At 36.7% G+C, this 17,710-nt stretch overlaps 1 protein-coding gene across 6 annotated transcripts in view; it reads right to left on the reverse strand.

Annotated features, from left to right (window-relative positions):
• The window catches only part of SLC4A10 (solute carrier family 4 member 10), a 187,084-nt gene that overhangs the window by 82,030 nt on the left and 87,344 nt on the right, over nt 1-17,710 (reverse strand). For 5 of the 6 annotated variants that reach the window (XM_053947405.1, XM_053947401.1, XM_053947400.1 and 2 more), the window contains exons 2-3: nt 12,521-12,602; nt 933-1,079 (exon numbers count right to left, since the gene is read on the reverse strand). Coding sequence is in view for 5 of the 6 variants with exons in the window: in XM_053947401.1 (XP_053803376.1) it covers nt 933-1,079; nt 12,521-12,602 (229 nt within the window). In the remaining variant the exon portion in view is untranslated. Of the gene's footprint in view, nt 1-932; nt 1,080-12,520; nt 12,603-15,039; nt 15,230-17,710 lie in introns of all 6 variants that reach the window. The other variant, XM_053947402.1, reaches the window with a different exon arrangement.

A 17,710-nucleotide genomic window follows, 5' to 3' on the forward strand; every position in this document is an offset into this window, starting at 1 on the left:
AAGATTTGAGAATTTCAACCTCTAACCATCACCCCTTACAATATACTTGCTCAAAAGATTTCCACATGCATAATACAAACTTCTGATTAAAAGAAAGTCTCATAATTACTATTCTATAAGCTGAAATTACACTGGCATTTCCCTAATGATTTAAAAACACACTATCAAATTGTTTTCTACACATGCTTCCATTATATTTTAAACACTTACCATAGCCTTGGACATTTTATCACATGCACTTTTTATTTTTGAACAGGATGTAATATTCTCATGTTTTGAGACAAAACTTGACTAATTTATTAATGGCTGCCTTCTTCTCTTCTCTTCTCTGTAATGTTTTCTAACTTAAAATTTTGAGAACTTAAGGAGTTTCATATCAAGTTTGTTTACTGAAAGGTATTTTTCCCTGCTTTTTCCTCTAGTCCACAGTTAGCAGATTCATGTTACAATGGCACATTTATGGTGTCATGTTAGGAAAAAGGTAAACACAGCCTAGATCATGGTTAGGATCTGATAAAAACACTGCAGCTTCAGTAACATCAACATTATTACAAAACTAGTTATATAGGACCACAGCTCTTCTATGTTACATTTTAGGGGCAGATACTCCAGAGCCTACCCTAAGGGCAGCTGGTGCCATAAAGCACTTCCCCCCTCAGTGGTGGCTGCAGTCTGTCCTTGTGAGAACACTTAGGTGCAGCTCCCACAGTGCTCCTTCAGTGCTGGAAACTAATGAGCTTTCTCATGTATTGACTGCACTGGCTGCTGCCCCTCAGTGGATTTGCTCAAAGGAATGAATCACCAGCAGAGGTTCTGGTGGATTCTCCAAAACCCTGCTGCTAATCGTGTCCAAGTGGTAACAGGACAGAGTATGCACAATCATGCTGATGTTTATTATTCAAAGACTTATCCAAAAATAAAATTTGTCTTACCAAAAGGAGGAGATTCTCTCCCATCTTCTAATCCTGAGTCCCGCTCTCTGTCTCTCTTTCTGTGTTTATGCCCGCGGTGCCGATGGCGTCGGTGACTTTTTCTTCCACCCAGTGGCACATGAACCCCAATGAACAATGTTCGATGGCCTACACATAAAAAAAGGTGTCTTTGAGAAAGGAGCTATAGCAACATAACAACATATCCTTAACATATCCTTAAAAGCATTAATGGTATCATTCTTATGATAATTTTGAAGCTATATAATATTGATTATTCTAATGTTAATAGTTGTAACAGCATTGATTTGAATAATGATGATTAAGCATCACAGATACACAACCCCTTGATACAGGAAGAAATTCCAGTACTGAAGTCCTTAGGATGCAGTGCCAGATTTTTTTTTGCCTTCAAATTTGCATCTTTGTGTGTGAACTTGCATTAAAGCCAGACAGGTGTTCTGTTAAATGTCTTCCAAAACAGTAACATAAAGAGACACATGGATCTCTTTGGATTGAACATTTGGTAAAGTTGCTGTTTGCTCTGTGTGTACAAGAACTTTACCAAACTCATTCCTATTTATGAGCCAAACCTTGACAGAATTCTTGTGGGAAATTCACTGAATAAAAAACGAAGAAGAAAGGGAAAAAAAGAAAGAAATTGAAAAAAACAATAAAACACTGTGTAAGCGAGAGCACAAAATCCCTATACCACTTTACATGCTCACATCATAAATACATTGCTGGTATCTTAGGGTGCTTTCATTTCTTCTGTTTTATTTTTTTAAATATATGAGAAGGTACATATTGTATGCCTGCTGCTTTCAAGCCTGATGAATTTTATGTTGTTGATCAAGCCCAAAATATTTAGGTCTCTTAGCTATGTGGGCTAACAGAATCAGAGCACAGGAAAGCATTTAGAAGGAGGAGAGCACAGCAGAAATGTGCACTAACCAGAACAAATGGGAAAGGAATCATGACTCACTACAGGCAGGTCTCCTACATTTACTCAGCAGAAAGACATAGCCCAGATTACTCATCTCAAATAACATTATTTTCTCCTTGAAATGAACATAACACAGCTCATGCATATTTGCTGCTTTGCTGTAATCATTCAGCAGTGTCAACCATCCAAAAATGTCAAGAACACCAAGCTAAGGTAGCACGTGATCTCTAATCCCATGGAGACTCCAGAGGAGGTAGAAAACACAGCAAAGCAGCATGTGTCACAAAACATCAAATAAATTCAATACTGACAGGAATTCTCTGCAGAGGCAGAGCTAAAAAAGCTGGAGAAAAGACTCTGGACAACACATTAGTTACTTCCTTAACTTTGATCCATGTAGGGGGAACTAGAAAGCAGAGACACCAATTTAGCCCAAGAAATGGTTTAAAGAGAACTGCTACCTTTTGCATATTTCAAATGCATTGCAGTCAGTACTGCATGACACAAGGAAAAATTCATTAAAAATATACTGAAGGACATGAGTAATGTAGTACTTTACATTTCCTTATCTCCCTCCTTGGACAGAAGAAAAAGCAAAACAACATTTTGAAAGGAAAGGTTTACTGTTCCTAAGACTTTAGTAATTTCCAAAGGTGCAAATAGATTGCTTTTTTAATTTAGTAACTAAGTACATTCCTGCTGCTTTGTGATAGAAGTGGGTATGCTTATCCTAGTTTTCTCCCACGTCAATGATCAGATTGTAGCTGCATCAGGAAATGCTGATCGAGACTCACATTTCAATTAATTTCCAGGGCTGAAAACACTTGAGTCCAGACTGTTCTTTATTCAGTACACTGGGATACAGTACCAGAACATTCATGTGTGTGTGTGTGTGTGTGTCTGAATGCCACAGCAATTTTCCTTATACAGACACAATCAGTTCACACTGAAAAAAAAAAACAGGAACCTGGAAACTGAAATAGACATCAGGAAAAAGCAAAGTGGATTTTACTCTTTATGTGTGAACCTACTGAGACCAGCAGAGTGCTACCTAGGCATAATTTCAATAAACACATGGAGAAAGGTAGGTGCTTGTAACAAGGTTCAGACAAATAAGAGGAAAAGAAACTGACAGGGGAAAAGCAATAGTTCTCTACAGAAAAATCATAGGGCAAAAAGCAAAAAATCTGAGAGTTAAGTAGTTCTGGTTTATTAAAAGATCACAACTGTGGAGCAAAAAGAGACCATCTGGCAACAAAAGAGTAATGAATTCTGAATTGCTGACAAAATGACAATGAATGATAGAAGCAGCAAAAAAAAAAAAAAAAGGAAATACAAAAGAAATCCAATTACTGTATTACCTTACTTCAAGTAACCTTTTCATGGTAGATATTATGAGCTAGAGCCCAGAATGTAATGTATGCTTTTCTGTACAAATTGTCCAAGGCATTATTAAACAAGAGTTTCCAGAGAGCTCTCTAAATTTGCCAAGACTAGAAGGTCAAACATGGACAGAGCAGGGCAGATCTCAGGAAAACCTGATTAAAATTTCTAGCAAGAAAAGGCATCTAGAACTGAGTGAACTCAGGATCAACCAGGATAACCACTATCCAGGATATCCTTATAGATAATAACTGATCATATATGGGAATTTCTTTCATTTATCTTTAAGAACTTTTTTGTGTCTTTTATTATTTACTTCATCAAGATGCCAACTTAAAATGACTGAATATTGCTCAAATATTGTAAAATAATTCTGCTCTGCCATACATTTTCACAGGACCTAGCTCAATCAGATCATAATTTCTCATTCTTTTGACAAGGCTGCAAAGACATTAAAGTATGGGAAATAGTAATAACTGCAGGTTGCATCAGGGTACAAACCATTGACATCAGGTACAACCTAACAGCCATTCTCACACAGAACTGACACATGGTTTAAGAGGTGAACATAACACGTTGCTCTCCCTACCAAATGGGTGTGCTTTTTGTGTTAAAATTGGGTTTGGAACAATGGGAGGCACTGGGGTAAAAAAATCTGTACTCTTAGCATTCCATTAAAAAGATCTTAATTCCATAAATTAAGGGAAATATTTACAAATCCTTTCTCTCCATCTCCATTTTCCCTTGAAATGTCACATCACTCAAATAATTGTAAAGCGCCATCAATTACAATGGGTTATGTGTTTTCAGAGCTTTAGAAATCCCACTACATTTCTTTTTCTTTCCATTTATTTAATGCATAAGATGGTAGCTAGGATAAGCTTCTGGTTTTAAAGACCCAGTATGCCAGATTCTGAAAACCATTTCTAGATGTTACTTCAGTCATTCTCAAGGGATATGCAGAAAATTCTTGCTATTCTGAGCCTAGGTTTTTAGATTATTCATTTGCTATTGGGTTCTTAAAATAAATTTAAATGTAAGTGTGGGATGTGCCCATGGGGAAGACACTGTGGGAATGCCATGGGAAACTACAGTCGTTTAGGATAAAGCATTTACCCAGAGTCCTCTGCCCCCCAGTGCAAATGAGCACATGCCCATCACCTGTCAGTTTGTGGTTGTCATCTCCCCAAGTTCTGGAAAGTTCCCTGTTCTCATTGCTTCTAATGGTTCCCTCTGTAAACCGCTCCTTCCCTTTTCCCTCATTGGCCCAGTTTATGTTACCCCATCCCTTACACCCTCTTCCCATTGGATCATTTGTACCCCAGGCACGCCTTCCCTCCCCAGTTATGCACTCTGGCCCCTCCTTCTCCGGGGCTCTGGGAGTCTGCCTCCCCTGAGTGTGGTTGTCCCCCTGCTCCTATTTCTGCCTCCCTCCTCCTTCGATCAATCCTCAAGAAACCCACTCGCATTCCAGCAGCTCAAGAGTCCTTCAGTCTTCCTGGTGGGGATTTTAATTACGCTATCCAGGCACCCGTTGACCAGCCAACTGAGGGTCACCCCATGGGACTCGGTCAGGGTAGTCCTCATTTAAGGAATTTCTCTTTTGAAACTCAGCAACCCCAAACAACACTCCTACTTAGATTATATTCTCAGAAATGTCTCTGCAAGATGTATTCATATTAATAATATATGTTTCATATATTTTTTTTTTTTTCTAGGGCAATGATTTCATACATCCACAAACTGAAGACACTTACACCACAATAATTTTTATCTTCAAAAGTTTAGGGGGGATCCTGATATTTCCACATGTTTATATGCACTTTCATCTGTCTCAAAGCTAATCATAATTAATAGGACCCCTTTTAAATATTTTATAATATCATTTGGATTTAATGTAATCCTGTAAAAATTAAAAAGAATGCTTTCTAACAAGGGTTATTAAATCCTTAAATACTTAAACTCAAGGAGTGTGTTAATGCTTTGAAGGTAAACCACAAGCTTCTTATGCTATAAATACATACATTTGAACTAACTTTATATTCTGGTTTTTGTTCCCCAGCTATGTGCAATTTGATTCAGAATAGTCTTTTTATTAAAAATAACCTTTTTACAATTTACCACTGGATGTGTAGCACTGTATAAACATCATTGCAGCGCAGAGCAAGTCAGTGCATTGCACTTCTTTAATAAGCTTTCACATTCTAAATAATCTTTGTATTTTCTCAGTGGGACTGTTTTTAAAAATTACTTGCTTCTAAATCCTAATACTGAAAATGCTAATGTATGTGTTCATGTTTCACTTTCATAGCAGCACATATAGAATAAATCAACATTTGAGTTCAGAGTGTGTTTTTGCAAGGACAAAATCATAGTCTTTCTATGATAAAACACTACTGATGCTAATGTAAAGTTAATTGAAAAACTCCAGAAGATCAGATAAATCCTATGGCTCACTGATATCTAAACCAATTGTAACATAAATTAAACACAACATAAAGCATGGAGAAGAGCCTCTATCAACATGGAAATTCTTTCAGGTCTCCATATTACACCAGGAATGTGAAACTCAAGTACTTCAGAGCTTCTTAGTGAACCATCTCAGTTGGTGACAATTGTGTAAAAAAATGACTGTCCTGGATCTAAACATCCATGAGCACCAGATGCTCAGGGTCCATGTGCTTGTGCTGCCTTCCACCTGGGATTATCTGAATCTGCCTGAGGCACCTGCTGACCAAGGCTTTCAGATCCCTGCTCACAGGCATGGAGGGAAGGGGCAGACAAGGGAACAGATGGGTCTTGAAACACCTCCAGAAAGAGCAAAGGCAGGCTTCTGTGACCTACTGAGGAAACACATTGCAAAGGCAAGATGCCTTGAGAAAGAATACTTTGCCAGTAGTTCAAGCCAAGTCTCAGCTGACTGCTGACCTGAGCAGGACCAGAGGGGTTTCTCCCTCCTCTGGAAAACACTCAGTGACTTGAAGACTATCCTATGCATTGACAGCTGGAGCTGAACCAAATGCAATTTTTCATCCTCTCAAAAATGAATGGTGAGGTAGAGACAGAAAACCGTCGGTCCATGTAGGGTTAAAAAATTGCCTTTTCCTTACAGGAAAGAAAGTGATTATGGTGAATTGTGTAGGAGTAGAGAGTACATGACTCATGATTCGTTATTGTAGTGCAGCAGGAAGGCAGAGTTGGAGAAAAAGCAGAAAGGACATAAGCAATCCTTCCTAAATCAACAGTTTATATTGCTGTTTGGGGTTATGGTTTGCCTAAAACCCATTTTTTACCTTTTTGCTGTGCCATAATTTGGAGGAACTGACAAGAAAACCTTCAGAGTTTCTTTTAGATTATACATGTATTTATATTCTAGAGTAGATTACAACAGAAATTATATAGAAAAAAAAAAAAAACAATATCTCTGACTCAAGATAACATTAAGGAACACATTGAATATGGAGGATAAGAGCATTTCACTGATGTCACTAAAGTTAAGGACCTTTTAAAGATCATTCACTGCCCTCCCAAAAAAATCCTGCATTTAAGAAAAGATTTTTCCAGATGGTAGGTGGGCTAAAAAGTACTTTTTTACCAGCACTTATGTTTCAAATTTCCTAGATTCCTCCAGAGGAAACCAGAGGAGTTGTATGTATGGTTCTATCACGAGATCACGACCTTGCCAGACAAAAGAAAAAAAGCCAGCAGACACAGAAAAGAACCTGCTCAGATACACAACTCTTTCCACTGATGGAGAGTGAAGCTGTGGTTACTGGAGGGAAGAATGTGACCTATATTTCTAAATTAGCAACAAGCCAAAAACAAAAAGTAACCTCAGTACCAGTATGACTGTGTTAAAAAATGAATGTTTCTATCTTCTGATGCTGCAATTTAGCAGCTTTCACCAACAATGGCAAATTGGTTTATGTCAGTTTCATCTGGGATTTCACAAAGTGAAGTATTTGAAGGTATTAGTCCCTACTGAAAACGTTTCCTGTCTGTGAAGCTCAGAGCAAATTCAAACCAAATTCACAACCAAACCTTATAATCAGCTGAAGACTGTGGTGTTCAACCAACACTGTGGCACTTGTTTGCTTCCATTATTTCATTATTTCAAAGAGATTCTGTGAACATATCCTTCAGACTTATTAATGAATCTTCAAGGTGAACCACCTTCCCACTAACACAGAAACTGCTGAGGAAGGACAAGGGGAGCAAAGGGATCAAACCAGGTGACTGCTGAGACAAAAGGAGAAAAGTGAGATCTCAAGGAATATTGAATTACAATAAAAAGAAGAATTACAAGAAAAAGAAAAAACAACTAGATGAGAGGCACTACAGAAACATGTACCTTAGGAATCACAAATGGAACAAGCTTGAGTATGTGATACCTGGTAGGCAACAAAATGAAAGAGCAACCTTTCACGTACAGACTAAGCAGGACTCTGCTTCCTCAGCTTTTATTGCTCCCACGGAAGCACAGTGAACATTGCTGCAAGGAGCACGAGCGAGGTCAGAGTCAACGTCAGGATGAGCAGGGCACCCCAGGGAAGCACAGGCAAGGAAGCTTGGAACAGGGGATCTGTACTGACATAGCAACAAATTATTTGCAGTAGGCTGTAGTGTTCTGGGAGCCAAAGGGAAGTGAAATCTTGGTTGATGCTCCTGTCTGACCAAGCAGAGCCGGTGTCTGACTTGTTTCTATATTGAGGCACAGGTGAATCAAGGCCAGGTTATTAAAATTTATATTCGTTCAGTCCTATGAGCTGCTAGGTCCTATTAATTTTCAGGTAAATAACGTCATGGCAGATGGGTGTGCTATGATGTTATTTCTACATAAAAGGTCCAGTCTCTGAAAATAAAAGGCTACTTAAAATGCTTTAGCCACTCAAATCTCTACTAAGTTACAATATAGAGAGTTTAGCATTTAATCACAATGAGGTTTTTAATCTATTAACCCTAACAGTATATAATCAAAATTTCATTAAAATAATTCTTAAATTATTGTCACAAGCTAGAACAAATCTAAAAAGAAAAAAAAAATAACTAAAATAACCATTTTTAAAAGAGAATAATTAAATACTCTAGAGTTTCGCCTTTTTTGTTCAGCACCTACTGTCAAAACTATTCTTCATGCAGATTGTTAATTACAAAATACATCTGCAAGATTTACAATTGATTTTGGGTTTATTAAGTTAAAATCTCAGCTTCTGCATCATTCTGTGATCTGCTAGTTATATTTATATTCTAATTAAGCTTGAAGGTTTTTTGTGACTTTCAGTAAGCAATACATGTAATCTGAATTTTGTAAAAAGTGTCAGGAGGCATATTCTGATGTGCAGTCATGCATATACCAGATACGGTGTTTTATGTGTCCTTGGAGATATGAAACATGGCAAACTTGATTTCCCCTGAGGCAAATTTTCCCATGCCACTTAGGCAGATTAAAATGAATGAAACATAAAAAGCTTAAGCAAAATCTTGACTTCCCTGAATCAAGGATCATTTTGCCATTTTCTCCAACAGAGCCAGAATTCATCTCTGATTCATGCTGGGACCTTCACCTAGCAATCTGATCTCCACCCATCTCCCTTTTGAAGCTACTTCTCAAACTAGGTCACAGTAATACCCACAGCAGTTCTGAAATACTCTCACAAAACTCCCTAGTCTGCAGTTGAGCACCTCCAGCAAGGAGTCCATGGAATGGTCACTTTTCCCCTCAGCTAACACGGTGGGCATAAGGAAAAGACCTTGGTCACAGTGTATTTAGTGTCCATCCCCTTGCATATCTGCATAGTCCGAAAGTCAGCACGTGACCTGAGAGAATCTGAGATCTCCAGCCCAGAGCAATCCAAGAATTTCTGACCTATGAGATAAACAGTAGGTATATCCATCTGATCAGAAGCTGTTCTTACTGAACATACATTGAAGCAATGGCAGCCAGCCAGAGACAGCCCCACGGAATCAGCTGAGAGCAGCTGCTGAAGTGCATATCTGTCCATGAAAATGTGCCTAGCTGCCCTCAGTACAGGTACATGTACAACCTGTCATTTTGCAATTAAATACTTGAGCACCCAGAATCAGTGTCCAATTCTCATTTAAGAATTCCACCACTGGTAAAAATGACAGCATATTTATTTGAGTCAGATTTTTGTCTGTACACACATTCAAAGATCACATGCAAAACAGATGATTATAACCAGGGAATATAATCTCTTTTTTGCTTTTAGAAATGCTTTCTCAGTCCCTCCATCAATGCAATAGTCAAGCAAATGACCTATTCAATATTAGTGACTGATCCTGACCTTACAACTCACAAAAAATTAACTACATGGAAAAATAATTTGTGCTGAAAATCTGAATGCCAAACCTCTGGAAACAATTCACCTCTGAAGCACTATAAAACTTAAGTAAAAAGATATAATTTGAAGCACTTACTGCAAGTATCATTACTGACACTAAGATGAGCACCACATCTCTTCCGTTCCCATAGGAACGGCAGTTCCTGTCTTATGTTCCCAAAGTTTTACTATACTGCTCATGGAAAGAAAATGCTGATCTAGAGAGACTGAGGCCAAAATCTATTCTTGTGTCCGTTCTTTGAGGCAGGATTAATCACAATATCTTCATGCTTTCAGCAAGAAATGTGCTTGCAATATACTTGCACAATGACTGCCTAAAATATACAAGTCCAGATATTTACTAGGCTTTGAAATTTCAGATGGAAATTTCAGTACACATTTAAATCTGTATTTCTGAAGTTTTAATGTTGATAGTTTAAAATAAAAAAAAAAGACAAAATACTTACAATTATAAGATTTAATAAGAAGAAATTGAATGCTGATTTTCAGATTTAAGCCTGTAGCTCTTCATATGAATTTGAATTTTTGAAATGTTGCTGACATGGTGCCATTAAAACTTACACCCTGGCAAAGCTATTCTTCCCTAGAATATTCAGTAACTAGCTATTTACATTTTTAAAACATAAACCCAATTAAATGTCTGTCAAAAAGCTAATTACGTAATACATATTAATAGTCTGGTAATACTCTTTTTCTAAGACATGCAATTAGCACCTGATTATTTAATTTCATATTTCATTGCTGTTATGTCATTAGGAAAAAGGTACATTTTTCAGCAGAACCCAACACAATGTCAGTGAATAAGACAGGTATTTGTGAGTCACATTCTCTGTTTCTGGGGGGAGAAGTGCCTAAATGTACTGCAAAACAAATGGACATGCTATTAACAGCAAGTGGATATTAAAATCTGCTCTGTCTTCAAAACTTATTCTGTCACTTGGTATTTTTGAATGTAGAGATTAAATACAAACTGATCTGAATTTAGAGTGAGCATGAAATTATCTGAGAAAGCTAACTGCATCATGAAAGATTGATTCTACACTGAAAAATTGTTTTCTTAGAACATTATGAAACAATAGGGTTTTATTTTTAATAAAAGCAGATTCATTTGCTAACTGCAGAATTTTTCAATATTCTAAATTTAATTCAACTTAAATTGATGGGAAGATTGTGGGAGTGTCACTGCCATGTTCCAATTTCTACTGAAAACATCCTAAGAGCATATCTTTGAAATAATATTTTCACTGATATTTCACAGGAGCAACTCTACACATATAGGATGGTGGGGGGAAAAATAATTAAATACAGTTCTTAAATTATATTCCATTTAGTCACACATGGCACATCACAGTAATTCTGACAACCTTAATGTGATTTAAGCTTATGTGACAGCTTAAAGATGTCATTCTGCAGAAAGCTGTCCATCTTTAAAATGCCACCTTACTATCATCAATAAAATGATTCAGCAAAAGGATATTTATGTGGGTTGACTCACCCCACAAAATCTCTCTGAGTCAGTACCATGGAGAAAGGGAGACAGGGAGCTCCCACTCTTTTATTGAGTGTTTCTCTGAGGACGCCAGATACAGTGGTTTCTCTTTGATCAAAGATACAATCAAGGGAATGAAGATCACAGATTAAATGTGAGATTCAAAATAGGAGGTTTTGTGTCTATGCCCAAAACTGGCATTGCCAGCCTGACCCACTGGTACTCTCACCCCGGGAAACAGCAAAACTGAATGTCACCCTGAAACATCTTACCTGAGATCTATCCTTGCACACACCCAGACTTCTCCCAGGCTGAGTAGAGAGCTACTTACCTCATACATGCCACACTGCACAACATCTAACATCCTTCTGTGAGAGACAACCTCACACAGACACAGCCAGCCCTTCTTAAGTGCAGCTACATCTGCTTTTTGAGAGAGGCACTGCTGAAGGAAGCAGTGACAGAGAGTTGCAGTGTAACGTTGGTATTTCAATGAAATCATCAATATGGCTAACATGTATCAGAGAATACAAAGTTCATACAGACAGAAAAAAAAAAAAGAAAAAATTATTAAGTAATCAGTGGTAGGCATTTAGAAAACTCTAGTTCCTGCACAGATGCAGATAGCTCTCTTTAGAACTGAAGCAGGGAACTTTTCAGATGGAGCATGTTGATCTTAGTATTTCTTTTGGGCCAGTTCATGTGTGACAAAGACAGGAATCTCCATGTCCCACTACAAGAAACTAACAAAATCAGCCAGTTCCAGTCTCAGGAAAGAGATATCATATGTGCAACAGAAACTCATTTTCATCATAACTATGACTTCGGAGTTCACAAAACTCAACACAAGAATTTAAGTACAGTAGTAACCAAAATTTGGGATACACTAAACAAACAGAAATGCAATTGACTCATTAGACCAATATCTAAACAGTTCTCATAATTTCTCAGTTTCTTCTACATGGTAAAGTTAGGTGGTTTCTGCAGTGGGTATCGGTAAATATGTATCCAATCTCTGACACTCCAGAATCCTTTGGTTCAGCTGAAGATGTGGCTAGGCAGCCACACGAGGATTGTTCTGCAAATGTAGAAGCCTTTATAAGTACTAAATCAGCAGTCCTGCTTGCAATTGCATACTTGAAAGCTTAAAAGACTTATCTAAAGTTACACATGCATATTCACAGGACTTGACCATAGATCACCAAAAACTATCAAACTCCTTCCACCATCATCTATTTCTGGACACTGCTGTGAGAGAAAACAGTATTTCTCTTTTTAAAATAAATGACAAGATTCTACTCTCTTGTCTCTTTGCATCCCTGCTCAAATCAATAAGTTCACACACTGGAATTATATTTCAGTACTTTCAGAAGAAAGTGAAAACATAAAGCACAGAAAAATCATCCTTCACCTTCTAGATCTTCCTTTTCAAAATGTGTCTTGAGAATGGAGCGAGTTCCACCTCTATCCACAACAGCCTCTTCATCATTTCTCTACAAAACAGAAAAAAGGACAGATAAGCTACTTTTCATTTGGAAACTACTGGCAAGATTGTACAGTACTATAAAACAAAGATGGTTTTAATATTTCATTATTAACTTTTCCAACTCAAGAACAAAAATTGGTTTAAGAATTTAATTTTACTTATTAAATCTATTTCTTATGCATCAGTTTTTACTAAAGTATGATAACAGCTAACTGTAATGTGCAAAACTTCTGGTAAAACCTGCAAGATAATAAGTAAACACTGGTCACTGGAAACCAAGAAAAACATGAGCCAGTAGGACAATAAAGAGATGAGAGAAGAAATGTCTGATCAAGGCAGCTTTATTCTTGTGCACCTTAAGAAAGGGGTTGCACACGTATTTTTGTCTTTAGACCAGGATCTTGAGCTACATGCAGAATTCCCTAACTATTACTACTAAGACTCCTTATACTTTGGCAAAGATAGAAAATAACACTCAGCGAAATAAAACTAACACCATGAAAACAACTGGCTGCACTTACTGGTGAATTGCAAAGCCTTTGCTTTTCTTTACACTAGATGCTGTGCTAAAATGAGTATTTGGTTCACTACAAGTTTGACATCACTTGTGAAAAAATCCAGCTGTTAAATAAAGTCTATATTTCACAACATGAAAGAGTGATTTCCATTATTATGAAAATTATGCATTATACAAAAGTACCAATTAATACATTTACTTGTCATTAGTAGAGGGGTTTTAGCAAATGATATTAGAACTAGAACTACTTGATTTCAATATGCAAAACTGGTATCTTAATGCAAGTCTGAAGCAAGGGGATTTAAATACCAGTGTTGCATGATATACATCTATATATAGAATGCAATGAAATAAAATGAGAAATGAAAGTCTTTGAGCACCTCTCTTTATAGATCAGATGCCTCAGGCAAAAAGATTCACTTATATAGCTTGCTGTGGTGCATTCTGGATGTAAGCTTTGTTTCAGGCTCCTTTCTTTTTTAAAAATAGCTGTCATGCTGTAGCTATCTTACATAGAAAAATCCTACGAGTGTGTCAGCACCAAGCATCTGGGCTGTTAAAGAAAGAAAGACCAAGTGTTAAAATGTCTTTATTAGAGCTTTCCCACAGATAATAGTGCATAACTAAAATATGACAATAAGAAATGGGCTTCTATTGAAACTGTTTTTTCTTTTAATAATTTAGAATTAGCTAATAACCCATTAAGATGCACCAGGAAAGTGTAACTTTGCATAAACCATCTGATCATTTTCCTAAAATGAATCCATTATTATAAAGCAGTTAGACATAACAATGCCATGCCCCTGGGTGAATGATTAGGCAAGATGTCAAAGGCCAAGTATAAGAGCCATATAATAAATAATGCTATTCTAACATAGAACATTTGCATCAGAAAGGAAGCAATGTTAGGAAGAATTTGCAGTGAGGAAAAGAGTAAATTGCTGGGCAGTTTAAAGCCTTTAGAGATTATCTAAGTAAATTAAATACAAATTAATTCATTAATATTTATCAAAATATGCTCATACACTTTGACTTCTCCTTTCCCATGTGTTCAGTTTTCAGCTTCTGGCAGACTTTTACTTCTCTGCCTCCTCTTCCTGTAATGTCACAGCAAGTCTCAGTCTTGCCTCATTCTCAGAAGTGGGTTTGTTTCATTAATATTACAGGGAAAAACAGTTTAATTGGGAGTGCTGTGTTGTTAGCAATTCACTTGTCAAATTCTGAGCAAAGTCCAATTAAACAGGCCTGGCACTGAGCATGCTGACTTCCCAGGGAGCAGCACAAAAGCCACCTCACATTTACCAGTACAAGAGTTGTACTGCATTTACTCTAGAAGCAATTTCTGATTCCTGTACTGCCCCCTTGGAGGAGGGGAGAGTTGAGACAAAGGTTCACTTGCAGTTTAGTGCTTGAACTCATTGGGCAGTGAGGACTATTGCAATACAAACAAAAACAAAATCCCACTCCACTCTCCCCTGGATTAATAGAGACTGGAAACCTAATTTCAATTAGTAAGGCTCTGCTTTTTATTAGAATTTCAGGAAAACTACTAACTTATAATTTTTAAGTGCTGCAAGACATGAGAGTTTGAAACTGAAAATATAGGCAAAACTAATCATAATACAGTCATGGATGACAGAATTCATGCCAACCAAACTCCACACTAACATCCTCAAAGCCATGAATCTTGGGTGAATCTGCAGTTTGGCCCGTCAGTTTCACAAGGTTCAGAATAAGGCATGAAACTAAAAGTTCTTCATTGCCATGCCACATTTATGTCAGAATTCTACCACTTCTTCCTTTTACACCATTTGAAGATGAAGAAGGTACACAATTTTACACAGGGCACAAATCTGCAAGGACTGGAGTAGTGAAACCATAAAGACATACTGCAGCAGCCTGCAAACAAATGTGTGGACACACTGACCATGTGCAAATCCTTGGAACTGTCCATTACTGCAATGAGTTGCTTGCTGAGTCCAGTGAACACTGTGGTCTACTGCTTAAAGCATGGAAGAGGGATCCAGGAAGTCCCCAAGCGCTAATCCTGGATCTGCCACTGACTTGCTGTGTGGCCTTGGAAAAGTCACTTAATCTCTGTGCCTCAGCTTCCCCATCTGTAAAATATGGATAATAGTACTTACTTATCTACCTTCCTCACTGGGCTGCTCTGTGCCAAAATAAATTTTCACACAGCATTTCAGAGATGTAAGGCACTACAGAAGTGCCAAGTCATTCAATTTAAGAAATTTTACCCATGTGAATACATAACGATAGGAAATAAGAAATTGATAAAAAACATTAAGGCATAAACTTTCTCTTTTTTTTACATCAAAACAATGTATATTAATACCTTGCAATAGTTTTACATTGCACAACTTCAACAAAGATACTTAAGAATAAATGTAGGGTTTTTTTTTTTCTGCCAGCCTAATTTAAGAGCAATGCTGGAGAAGCCAGTGGAATTATATTTCAGTGAAGCTATAATCAAAGTGTAATAAACTTTTCATAAACAATATAACACTTTGTCACTCTCTTTTTCATAATATTTGTTAATATCTTATGGTTTTACATAGTCATCACATAATAGTTGATCTAAAATTTATTTCCCTACAGTAATAAAATACCAGCAAACACACAGTAGAAGAAATAATGTATCTGAGATAAAATAGCAAGAAAAAGCCAAAGCTTTTTACATGGAAACCACAAGTTCCTTAGAGACTAGAGCCCAGCAACCCTACTCAGTCCATGATTTTTTTTAATGTCTTAAATTTTCCAAATGAATGCTGGAATAACCTTCAACATGCAGCAGCAGCAGCTGCATGTTTTTCACAGAAAACATCTATTTCATGTAAGTCTTATAAATACAGTTGTTACTATATTTGTCTCTACATAGAAGTTCAAACACGGTGGCAAGTACAGAAAAGCAGACAATAGAGTCATCTTCTGCATGCTTTACATTGCAACCACATTGCACTGAAAATATGTATTTGAAGTTGAACAAAATAAAAAAGACATTACTTTTTGGCAAGTAATCACAAAGGAAGAAAGTTACTGTGAGTCCTAGAGTATGGATTTTCAAGCCTTAGATAAACAACCTGCTTTTCAGAGTATAAAGTGAGACTACAGCTGTTGCCAGGAATTATAAGTGTACTGGTTAGAAGGAATAAAAAGGTCCATGACTTAGAAATCAAAACCAAATGCCTTAAGTTTCCTTTCCACCTATGTATTGATAAAGGTCAGCATCCAGGATATTCCAATAAATATCAGGATAGTCCAATATAAAAATGACCTCCTGGAAAGCTTCCCAAAGTGACCCTCTTTAGCTATGATACAGCCCTAACTACAATTCATAACAGGTTGCAAAGAGATTGGTCCTTGACCTGCCACCTCCCAGAACTGTGCACTGCCCTTCCACATCTCAGAACAACTTAGTTGATGAAAAAAATACACTTTTAGAAAAGCTGAGAAACATCATTTTATGACAGATGTTTTTGTGTCTTTTTAGATACTGTCTATGCTTTCATCACATTGTAGATGACTGGGTGGAGAGAAAAAGGAAATTAACTACTTTCAAAGGTGGATCTATACAAAGGCACATAACAAACCTCTTTAAATATGTATGTCTAACGTAGACACACTCTTGTAGAACTTCAGTATATTTCTAGATGATGGAATTAGGACATATTCCATATCTTCTGGAAGACAACAAGGTAGACTGAAGTCCAGGTGACAATCTTTGATTTGAAATTATCTATACAGTTATTATATTTATTTACTACAAGAGGAAAATCAATATATTATCTTAAAAGACAGTTGCATATGTGGTAAGTACATTTCTCTTTCTTTTAGGATTTTTTATAGAGCTGTACAGAGAGAAAGAAAGAGAAAACAATTTCTATTTTTGTTTTTTGTTTTTATTATGCAGAATGCGTTTGGAGAATTGTTTACCTGGGGTGATTGCTTGATTGGATTCTGGTGAAAATTGTTTGAGCCTGATGGCTAATTAGATTTACCTGTGTCTGGATTCTCGAGAACAGTGTCACAAGTTGTTAGTAGTTAAATATGGTAGTTAGAAAAGTAGGTATGTAGTTCTAGTATCTTCCTTTATATAGTATATTAATATATTATAGCATAGTTATAATAAAGAAATCATTCAGCCTTCTGAACTGATGTTAGACATTATCATTTCTTCCCATTGGGTTCGCCTACATTTTACATTATGCATACATCATAAAAACAACTTGGATACTGGACAAACATTTACTAAAGATCATCTGTGTTGACCACTACAGCAAATGAAATATTAGTGAATGTATAGCAAACAACAAATATACATTAGGAAACAGGAAATTAGGACAACAGGGAAGTATTAAATACTTGCAAAGAGTATGTCTCACTGTCTTTCCCTTGGTAGTTTCAGTGATCACTAGTATGACACCTAATACCTAATATATTTTGAGTAGACAAGTCAAAATGGCTAACAGAAAAAATCTTATTTTACATGGAAAACTACAAAAATTTTTTTATCTATTCTTTTTCATATCTGGCTACTTTATTTTCTGTCCTGGTATCTGTTCAGTGTTTTCAATAAAGTG

This window comes from Vidua chalybeata, chromosome 7 (assembly GCF_026979565.1).
Source record: "Vidua chalybeata isolate OUT-0048 chromosome 7, bVidCha1 merged haplotype, whole genome shotgun sequence".
In the NCBI taxonomy this organism is placed as follows: Eukaryota; Metazoa; Chordata; class Aves; order Passeriformes; family Viduidae; genus Vidua; species Vidua chalybeata.